This window comes from Helianthus annuus, chromosome 16 (assembly GCF_002127325.2).
Source record: "Helianthus annuus cultivar XRQ/B chromosome 16, HanXRQr2.0-SUNRISE, whole genome shotgun sequence".
Taxonomy (NCBI): domain Eukaryota; kingdom Viridiplantae; phylum Streptophyta; class Magnoliopsida; order Asterales; family Asteraceae; genus Helianthus; species Helianthus annuus.
Window position 1 is genome coordinate 79,537,322 of NC_035448.2, and position 11,565 is coordinate 79,548,886.

Genomic DNA, 11,565 nt, shown 5'->3' on the forward strand with positions numbered 1-11,565 from the left:
CAACGACCAGCTCTTCCCTGTGCAAGCTCCATGTATCTAACGACCTGCAAGGCATGTAATAGCGGATCAACAACTAGTTGAGCGAGTTCACAGTTTATAGTTCAGTAATTGTAATAGTATGGTAAGCCTTGTGTTCGTTCATTAAGTCATGTATCGTAATAGTTCGTATCGCAGCCCTCTAGGCATGTATGCAAAGATTAGGGAAAGTTCTCAAGTATTCTAGACTAGGTATGTTTGTATCGCGGCCACCCGGCACCTGTGCGAAGTTTTAGTGTATAGTTCGCAGCCTTCCTAGGCATGTGTGCGAAGATTAGTCATATTATCGCAGCCCACCCTGGCATGTGTGCGAAGATCAGTCATATTATCGCAGCCAACCCTGGCGTGTGTGCGAAGATCAGTTCTATAAGCATCACTAGTCTAGCAGTATCTTAACCAATCACCTTCCTCACCCGAGGATCATATCACTACGTTCCATTATCTAGAGAAGTACAAATAAATAAATCAATCCCATTCCCACCCTGGGAACCCCATGCCTTGGCTGTGTGAACTCACCTTGATTTGCTCGGTATCTTATTGCTCCTAGAGTTTATTATCTGTCTAAGTCCGTTACACACGACCTAGGATACATTGCACATGATTTGATGTAAGCGTTACATTCAAGTAGGGTTTTGTAAGTCGTTGATATGCAAGCAATTGTGTTCCGTGTGTTTATTGTGTACAGAATGCTATGAGGAGCTTGTTCACACATACAAGATCATGTAGTTACATTTAGTAGCATACAGTTGCAAGTAGTAGGTGGTAATGTACAGAAGCATATAGAGGCATACAATAGGCTCTAACACTGGTATGTACAAGTCAACTCAGTTCATACATTACTCTAACGTTCTGATTATATATAACATATGAAATTCAGACCACCATCCCATACAAGGTATCAATGCATGAAAGTTCTAACTATACATAACAACATCATTCAAGTTCGGACCCTATGTGCCACTAGAAAAGTCAGACTAAGTCCCCTATACATGAAACTCGGACCAGGGGGGGTTCCGTTATAAAATTCGGACCCCTTGTAAACAAAGAGGTCGGACAAGGCTTGAGCATTAATACTCGGACCCCTAACTTCCCCTTTAATACTCGGACTCATCCCCTCCCATTAAAATTCGGACATGGTTATCCCCCACAAAAAGCTCGGACTTGGGGGTTCCATTCACAAAGTCGGAAAAGCTAATCCCTTGTCAAAAGTGGGACCAACATGCAAGGTTAAAAAGTCGGACCACTTGTTTATTAAAAGTTCGGGCTATATTGTATTCATTAAAAGAATACGGACCTTTTAACTTCATCACAAAGATCGGACACTTTATGTTTATAAAAATCGGACCTTTTGATGTATTCACATACTACGGACATCAACACCACATAAAACTCGGATATAATATCCTCAAACAAGGTCGGACTTGCAAACAATCATAATCAATCAACAGTTAGTCATGCAAATCATTGGAACAGTTACGTTTTCATAAATACTAGTCACATTCATCATTCCAAAACCCTAATTTCTTACCTTTCCATAGTGTAATGATCAAGTTAACAATCAACCGTATTAACACATCATGCATCTTAATCATCGGTAATCGATTATACCACCAATCAACATCATTACTCAATAAATCAGAATTCATTCAGTAATCACAGGATATCATATAAGAACTAGGGTTTATAAAGATTACACAAATCAAGAATTGGTAACGATCAAACAATCAATTAGGTTTACAAGTATTACAATAATCGATAAACAATTACCTTGAATGATTCTAGTGAAAGAGGAATCAAAAGTGCGGAAATGTCTTGTGCCAATGATGATGATGATGGTGATGATTGCTAGAGAGAACCAAAGAAGTGAAAGTACGTGCTTGGATTTTTAGTGTGGGGTTTAGTGAATGATTTAGGGTTAAGTATTACTAGGATTTCACTAATTGCCCTCTACATCCTCAAGTATTAGCTTTTACACAAGTACACCATCTCACAACAATTTCACAGTTTCACCACCAAGTTTATGCATTTAACAAATTTATCACAATTAACACATAACCGTGCACAACCACACAATACACCTCATTGTATCAAACGTATACAATTCCATAGCAATTAATTGTGCAAATAATCAACTAAACAATACAAGAACGTGCAATAAATGCGAAATAGGAATCTTGGAAATTCGAGTTGTCACAACCGAATACCCAATAGAATATGGTTAGGCCGCCTTATAAAATCAATCCCACAACTGATTGGGCCGCCTTTAATTCACTAACGAACACCAATGATTGGGCCGCTATTATGAACCAATCACATGGGCTAACCGATTTGTTCACATGCAGCCTTGAACGGACCAAATACATAATGATATTATCACATGCTATTCTTGAATGAAGCAATCATGTGACCAACAGACAACTTAGATTAAGAATTACACAACTCGATGTGCACACTCAATCTGAACAAGCAATCAATAATCCATATTTCAATGAACGTTGTTCAATATCAGCGACATATAAGCGAAACTAGGGTTATAGGGGTCACAAAAGCGGAACCAGATCTCTTGGGTTGACACAAAAGCGGAACTATGTATTGCGGATGACACAAAAGCGGAACTATGTATTTTGGAGGTCCTATGAGCGGAACTATGTATTGCTCTGATACCACTTGTAGGATCGTGTTTTGACCCGAACGAGTCTATCAGAGGAGTTTTGACCAGATACAGGTGCGGAAAACAAGTACCTGACGTAGACACAGCTAGATCTTCACTTAAATCACACTTTTGATTGATATAACAACGTTTACAACCAAATCTCACACCGGCAGTACCTCGGTATGGAAAACAAGAACTGTTACAAATGATTTCAAGAGCGAAACCTATGTCTTAAGAGCGAAACCAGATCTGTTGAGTGTACTTTGGAGCGAAATATGAAGATCACAAGAGCGAAACCTAATGTCCAGATAAGCGAAACATGATGACCTTATGAGCGAAACTTGATGACCTTATGAGCGAAACTAGTCACTTGTGAGGTCCTTTGGAGCGAAACCAGAAGCTTAGGGGTGACACATAAGCGAAACCTGATGGTCAAATGAGCGAAACCTGTGCTAAATGAGCAAAACCTGTGCCAAAAGAGCGAAACCTTGTGTCTTGAGTGTACATATGAGCGAAACTCCTATGTTCACAAGAACGAAACTACACAATGTCCATAAGAGCAAAACCTAATCGGAGGTTAATTTGGACCATTTTTAGTGTGAATTTTAAGCTCAAACTTTCAGGGATTTGTCTATGATTAATAACACACAGTCTGTGAAAATTTGAACAAACTTCGACCGGTAAATCTTTCTAAAAGATGAAAGAAGGTGTAGAAGTAAGAATTTATGATGAAATCCAGCAAATCTCTGTAGAACTCCTCCTACTGAAGCTCTGATACCACTTGTAGGATCGTGTTTTGACCCGAACGAGTCAATCAGAGGAGTTTTGATCAGATACAGGTGCGGAAAACAAGTACCTGAAGTAGAAACAGCTAGATCTTCACTTAAATCACAATTTTGATTGATATAACAGCATTTACATCCAAATCCCACACCGGCAGCACCTCGGTATGGAAAACAAGAACACGTTACAAATGATTTCGCTCATATGTACACGTACATATAAGGGGAACCTCTCAGGTCCATATAAACGGAACTACTCATGTCCATGTAAGCAGAACTACTCATGTCCATATAAGCGGAACTAATGGTTTCCCACATATGAACATAGTGGTTTCCCACATTCGTACAATGCCCTAATCTAACATTCTAAGACTAAGACACGATACAAGACGAAGTCGACAGATGTATGCATTAACACTCTTGAAGTGACCTTCAGCACCACACTGGAAGCATCCCCTGCTACCCTGCTATTGCTGCGGCTGATTCTGTGGTGTTTGTTGTTGCTGTTGACGATTCTGATTCACAGGTCGTGCGCCCCTACAATCCTTCGCTTCATGACCAAACTTGTTACACCTCAGACAACGACCCTTGTTGCACTGCCCACTGTTATGCCTGTTGCATCGATTGCACTTGGGGTGGTTTCCCCTGTATCCACCCTGCCCTTGACTACCAGACGATTGCTGACCAGGACTCTGGTAGTCGTCAGTCTTTCGCTGCTGAGACTGAGACTGAGCCGATGTTGAACCCTTGCTTGAGACTCCATCCCATTTGCGCTTGTTGTTACTGGGGGCATCAGAAGTAGTTGTGGCTGTAGCAGTGGTACCAATACGCTTGGGCAATTTGTTCTATTCCACCGCTGATCAGTGAGACGATGAGCAAGTCGAGTGACTTGCTGGATGGTGCCAAGATTAGCCACAGTCACATGACTCTGAATTTTTGGCACAAGACCCTTGAGATACAGCTCGATACGTTTGATGGGAGGGTCTACCATGGTAGGACACAAGATTGCCAGCTCATTTGACCTTTTCGTATACGCTTTGATTTCTGACCCCGTCATCTTTAAGTTGAAAAACTCCACCTGTAGCTTGTGGATGTCGTCGCGACTACAATACTCTTCCTTGATCAATTCCTTGAAATCATTCCATGGGGTGGCGTTAGCAGCAACAATCCCCAGCATTTGAACCTGGGCGTTCCACCATGTGAGCGCCATACCTTCAAGAGTACCAGTAGCATACTTCACCTTACGAGCCTCAGGGCATTCACACATCTCGAAAACAGACTCGAGCTTCTCGAACCAGTGGAGGAGGCCTACCGCTCCTTTAGTGCCATTGAAAGTAGTAGGTCGACAGTCCATAAAAGTTTTGAAGGTACATGCAGGAGGCTGAGCATGTTGACCTGTCGTGTGTGTAAGAAGAGACAAAATTAAACACAAGTGTTGGTTCACGTGAGTAGGATCTAAAGATCCTAGAGTAAGTTGCAACGACAGGTTATACCTCCTGCCTGAGCGGCTGCGAGTGCTGCAGTAACTTGTTCATTGATTAGAGCCATTAGTTGGGCTTGAGTTAGGTTAACAGGTCCATTCATGATCTTCATATCAAAGGAAACATGAGTGAGAAATGTTTGCGAAAGTGCGATGACAGAAGAGAGTAAGCACACATGTGTTTTCAAACAATAGTTGTTATGTTCTTCTAAGCATACCATGAGCAAAGTACTATATAACTAGCAAGTAGGCAATAATAACATAAACCGTATCACCTATAGTGTTGAGCCTTGCACGCGGAGCGAAGCGTCGTTGTGGATCGTTGAGCACTGTACAGGTTATAGTCTGGTTTTACCACGAAGTTTTCCCTTTTTAAAACCAAGTTCACTATAACCAATGGCTCTGATACCAATCTATCACACCCCCAAAATCCACATGCGGAGTATCACCGCTTGGAGGCGTGACTGACCAGGATCAAGCCACCAATCATATTGAACATAGCGTGTAAATAATTATAAAACCCAAACACAATATAATTGGTGTCCAAACAAAACATAGTTTAAGTTGTAAGCGGAAGCATAATGTTTAAAACCAAGGTATAAGTGCAAAATGTAATAAATGTTTAACATGGCATAAGACTATCCATGTCCCACAATGTCCACGCCTCCTCGTGCAAGCTCCTGAAATACCTAACGACCTGCAAGGCATGTAACAACGAGTCAACAACAAAGTTGAGCGAGTTCACAGTTGGTTGTTTAGTTTTTACCAGTTTGTTTTAAAATCATAAGTTGTTTCGTAAACCACGAGTAACCGGAACTTTTATTTCCCAAACCATAACCATAATCAGTGGGGGCTTCCCATGTGAACCACTAGACAGTACCATATCGACTACTAACGAAATATAAGTTGTGCCCTACATCAGTGTCTATCATCATTGACAGTTTGCCATAGTCCATTAGTACACACCCGTTCGAATGACACGGTGTGAGGTTTGTTAAACCTAATAGCGCTATTAATTAATGACCCGCTCGCCATCGGCCTCGGTGATTAAGTCGATATAAAGAGGAGGGACTTCATGATAGGGTTTTGTCTAGTAAGTTAAGGTTGTTGTCCTACCCAAGGAGGACGAACGTACGTAGTTCTACCCAAGGAGAATACGCAGGAGTTATAGTGGCATCCTACCCAAGGAGGATGGCCGTACATATCCTACCGAAGGAGGATATGTAGGTTTTCTGTTTTAGTTCTTTAACCCATTCCCAACCCTTGGGAATCCCATGCCTTGTAGAAAGTGTGAACTCACCTCGGTTTGCTAGGTAAGATTATTACTTGCTAACAAATAATTCAATCCAATCCTATTGTGTTTATACATACGTAATCAGTTGGTAATCACATAGTTCAAGTAACAGTCATGATCATAATGTATATGCAAGTAACAACTAACACATAGCATTTATCAGTCATACAAGTTCATGCAAGTCATGCTTATCATTAACAACAGCTAACTAACCCAGTTAACCCTTAACAGACCTAACCGAGTTACTGTGCATGTTTAACAACTTGACGAAACACACTTGTTTTGTCGTGAACCCCTTCGACGAAACTCCCCTGTTTCGTCGTGATTACCCTCGGTGAAACTCATCCGTTTCGTCGTGCATCCTTTCGGCGAAACACACCCATTTCGTCGACATCGGCGTTTCATCAATTTGGCCAGTTATGTCGCATCTACGGAAACCCTAATCATCATTATCCGCCGTTTCGTACTATCATCGAACATGTCATACAACACTGTAATAATTGATACGTACCAACTATAACACATACTTAACAAATGATAATCCTGCTATTCCAACATCAAACCAGAACGTAGGCAATGGACATAAGCGAATAAAATCACAACTATCAGATCTAGTTTCATAGGTATTATGACAGAACATCAAACCCTAACTATCAACCAGTTCATCAACAAGCAATCAAATTTTGATATACGAAACCGTCATAACCATCTACTCATGTATACTCTTCTAGATCATCAATCATCAATACAAGCCATGAAATCATATTTATCAATCATTGCACAGTGACAATCAACGGATCCTATCAAAGTATCATGCAGCCTAGAATGATGTAAAGTTGAATCAGACAATTTTTATTTATACACTAACCGGTTACTAGGTGATCCAACAAGAATTCGAAAGGAAGGATGGTGAGAGATGATGGTTGTCGTTGCACAGAGGGGAACTTCTAGGGTGTGCAATTTGCTAATAGTGTGACGAATGAAATAGCAATACATATTAAATATACGCGTAAAGTACTGGGCCCCTAATGGGCTTCGGCGAAACATTGGGCCAGCGAAACACCTCGTTTCATCGAGATAAGGACGGCAAAACACTCCTCTGTTTCGTCGAAGTGGTTAATGGCGAAACTCCTTGTTTCGTCAGGTATAGTTCCTAATCTCAAACAGTTTACAAGTTCATGTAACCAAACACTTTAATCATATTGAATAGATAACATATCAAACAAACATCTCAACATATAATCCAACGTGTACAATTACAAGACAAGCAAGTCGTGTAAGTAAACAACTAAACAATTAACGTGCAATTAATGCGAAGATAGAATCTTGGAAACTCGGGTTGTCACAGTTTTCTCATGGAGCTCACATCAACACCATCTCCTCGGGAATTTTAAAACCAGGTTTTATGATTAAACATTCATTTTTAGTAAAGTGTACTGTAAAAGACTTGTCACAAATCTGTGAGATACTCAGCAGATTGTTTTCAAGTTCGATGATATAGTTCACTTTGTCAAACGTAACCACTCCATTTGTTAGAGTCCCTTCACCGACTATCCTACCACCCTGATTCCCTGCAAATCCAACATATCCTCCGTTGATAGATTTGACGTCATAAAGCAAAGCCAGCATTCCCGTCATATGCCTTGAAGCCCCGCTGTCCATGATCCACTTCGAGATTATTGACCTTGGAAGCCCCTGCATACATCATAGAAAAATTCATTCAAACAATGAAGCCCATGATTTCTTTACCTTTGGAACACTGCCAAACACAAGATCACATGACACATCAACTTTCGGAATGTTAACGATGACATTTGGAACATCAGTTTTGACTTTTGGTTTTAAATCTTCCTTCTTAATTGGTGGAAATTCCTCAAGCAGCTTGTCAAGTTCAAATTCAAGCTTATCAACATCATTTTCAAAAATTTTTGATTCAGTTTTCAAAACATTTTCCATCTTCCTCTCTTCAACTGACTGTTTTGGTTTTGCCACCCATGATTGGTTTTAAAAAATTTTCATCTTCGGATAAATCTTTGAAGTCTTTCGAGTTTTCGAAGATTCGCCAATCTCAAAGATTAATTTCGGCTTTTCTTCAGACTTCAACGATTCACCTCTTTTGAAAATTCGAATGGGGGAAACCATGGGTTTTTTACCCTTAACATCAGTTTGAGTTTTAGGTTTGGATTTTTGCAAAACTGGTTTCTCAAACTTTTTAACACACTGCTTGGCCATATGACAAATCTCATTGCAACGGTAACAAATTCTTTTGTCATACTCGACAAAAGTTGACTTGTAGGTCTCTTCTCTCAACTTTTTCACTACATTAAAATCATCAACGGCTTTTCGATTGAAGATATACTCTTTTTCATCAACCGTGTTGCAGGATCGATTTGACGATCAAGTGAGTCAATTAAAGTCAATACACCACTGTTTGAGTGGCCGAAACAAACAAACAATGTTGAATCAGAGAGAATTGAGTAGAAAATAGAGATATCACTTTAACAAAGCTTTCTCATTCATAAAACAACTTGATTACACGGCAGAATTTTGGCAGCACTTCGTGGCTATGCGACTAATTCCGTACCAAATGAGATAGCAAACACACATATATATACTGTTCTAATTCCGCACGAAACTATAACATCTCAGTTCATGCTGAATTACCTTAAGTAATTCCGCGCGGAATTAGAACATACATCTTTCATGCGAAATTACAAAACTACCCCTTAACTTTACATTTTTGACATTAAGACCCCTATACATTATGACCTAGACACAAGACGTAGATTGTAGACATCGTGCACCAACAAACTCCCCCTTGGATATAGCCGGAGTCTTTAGTCTGGTCTTCAAAACAATCTTCACAGCGACTTGAAAGTTTCTTCCCTCTGCTTAGGTTTTCGTGCCAACATCTTCCTAAGCTTCTCATTCGGTTCCACTGCTTGCTTTTCTTTAGCTGCCATTCTCTGGTTTAGAGTATGTCTCAGCATATTGTCTTTATCTTCTTGTGCCTTCCATTCTTTCTCTCTCTTTAACTTCTTTTCCTCTTCAATCTTTCGCCACTTTGAGTTCCATTTGTTTTCAGCATTGATACCCTTTTGAAGACAAACAGACACAACAAAAATTCGATGTCTTTCGCAGAACAATTCATCAGCCACAGCGGATCATACACAAAGATTTCTCTAATTTCATTCTCTGCCCTGTAGGTAATCACAGCTTCAGTCGAAATACAACTGTATACCCAACATACAAAACCCTTATAGAAATCTTGTTCAATTCTCGGCACATGAATATTTTTTATCACTCTTGGCTTTTTCACATGCAGTATCGTCTCTTCATTACCAGTTTCAGGATTAACTCTTCTCACCTTCTTTGGGTAATGTGGCTTCCAGTGCTTGAAGTTTTCAACGATTCATACTTGATCACTCCCCACATAGGCACATCATTCTTTCTGATTTGATATCCCAATGTTCTTACCTTAGACAACTCTTCTACATCCCACCAAGGTAGGGACATAATATCATACAGACGTTCAAAATACTACACACCGTATTCTCTTCGAATAGCATATGCATTAACATGAGGTAGAAAACCCCAGCTAATGATATCACCCAGCGAAACATCTCTATCTCTTTTGTAAAACTTCAAAGGACGTTTGAACTTCCTTTCTGTATCTTTACGGAACCACTTCTTTCTTTCTTCTTTCTGTGGGTCTTTTGTCGTTCCGTCAAAGTTTTTATCTTTCAAAATTTCAGCAACTTTCCTTCTCAGTTCATCTCTATTCTCTTCACTAAAGAATTCAACCAGAGTTGGAAATTCTGAAGTATCTTCATTCACATTCTCTTCATCTGTACAATCCTCAACCTCAACCCTGTCATAAACGTCTGCCTCTTCAACATACGTGTATTCATACTCAGGTTGTTGGTTGATATCGAAAGCATTCAATTCTTCTTCAAAATTGAACTTGAAATCAGGATCTACCATAGGTGTCATTTCTTTAATATCAGTCATTGTATACGTATGCCTGTATTCACCTTCCTCTACATCAGGCTCTAAACGTAAAATTAACTTTTCAACTTTATCAACGTTTTCATCATTCACTTGCTCCCCCTCACTTTCAGCATCATCATCATGATCTTCATTTGCATCATCATGCATTAAATCATCAACATTTTGCTCTTTTGATGCTTCAGTAACAGTAACACCCGTACCACCCTGATCGTCATCATCATCATTACCATCGTCATCACTGTGACTGCTAGCAGAGAATACCTTTTCTTCATCATCATCCTCTTCATCATCATCCCCTTCATCATCATCCCCTTCATCGTCATCCTCTTCGTCATCATCCTCTTCATCATCTTCAGCAGTAATATCTTCAAGTAACACATCTTCTTCAAAGATAGCTGACACAGCAGATATAGGAACAGGATTCTGAATAGGAGCTCAGGATTAGTAGATAAAACTATTGATCTTTCTGCAACTTCAGAACCTTCAACACCTTTTCCTTTATACTTCATTTCGGCATCAATTTCAACTTGGCGTTTTGCCCTTAATTCTTCAACCTCTATCTCCTCAAACCTCTATTCAATTGACTTCCCGAGTATATTTTCAATCATTTTGTTCATCATATACAACTCATGTTCTTTCACTGCTTTGGCAGCTCCAAGTTCTTTGTTTTTCAGTTCAAAGTACTTGTTCTGTTCGTCTCTACGTGCCTTTTCTTCCTCCAACTCTACTGCTCTGACCTTCAAAATATCAATTTCAGTCTGATCTGCTTCTATTTTCTTCAGCAAAGACTTGTTTTCAGACTCAACTTTTTTGACACGCATTTCAAGAATCTTTTCACGATCTGCCAATCTTTTGTTTTCAACCAACACTGCATCAACTTTCTTTTCAACATTCTTTACTTGCATATCACTTGCAAAATTGAAATCCCCAATTTCTTTAAGAGAAATACCTTCTGTTGGAATATTTGGAAAAGATTTGTAGCCAGAAGAACCAGGTGTGGTTTGAATATATGGTTGTGAAGGTGGTGTTTGGAATATTTGTAGTGAAGTAAGTAAAGATTGTTCTTGTGATGGTGTAGTAGTATGAATATGTGGTGGTGAAAGATGTGGTGGTGATTGTATAGGAGATGGTTGTCTTGGTGGTGTTTGATGTGGTGATTCTGGTGGTGATGGTTCAGGTGGTGGTTATGGTGGTGGTGTAGGTTGTTTGGTTTTTGGAGTACGTTTCGGTGCTCTAATAATCAGCTTTAACTTTTGTCTCGCTGCTCTTGGAGATACAACACTTTTCCTTGCACCTGCTTTCTTTCTTC

General features: G+C 39.7%; 1 protein-coding gene across 1 annotated transcript; it reads right to left on the reverse strand.

Moving 5' to 3' along the window:
• Window positions 1-9,106: 9,106 nt before the first annotated feature.
• Window positions 9,107-10,765, reverse strand: LOC110919448 (stress response protein nst1-like). The gene is made up of 4 exons (XM_022163713.2): window positions 10,730-10,765; window positions 9,794-10,679; window positions 9,723-9,736; window positions 9,107-9,340 (listed from the first exon to the last, which is right to left on the reverse strand). The coding sequence occupies exons 1-4, from the start codon at window positions 10,763-10,765 to the stop codon at window positions 9,107-9,109; spliced, it is 1,170 nt and encodes a 389-aa protein (XP_022019405.2).
• Window positions 10,766-11,565: the final 800 nt, after the last annotated feature.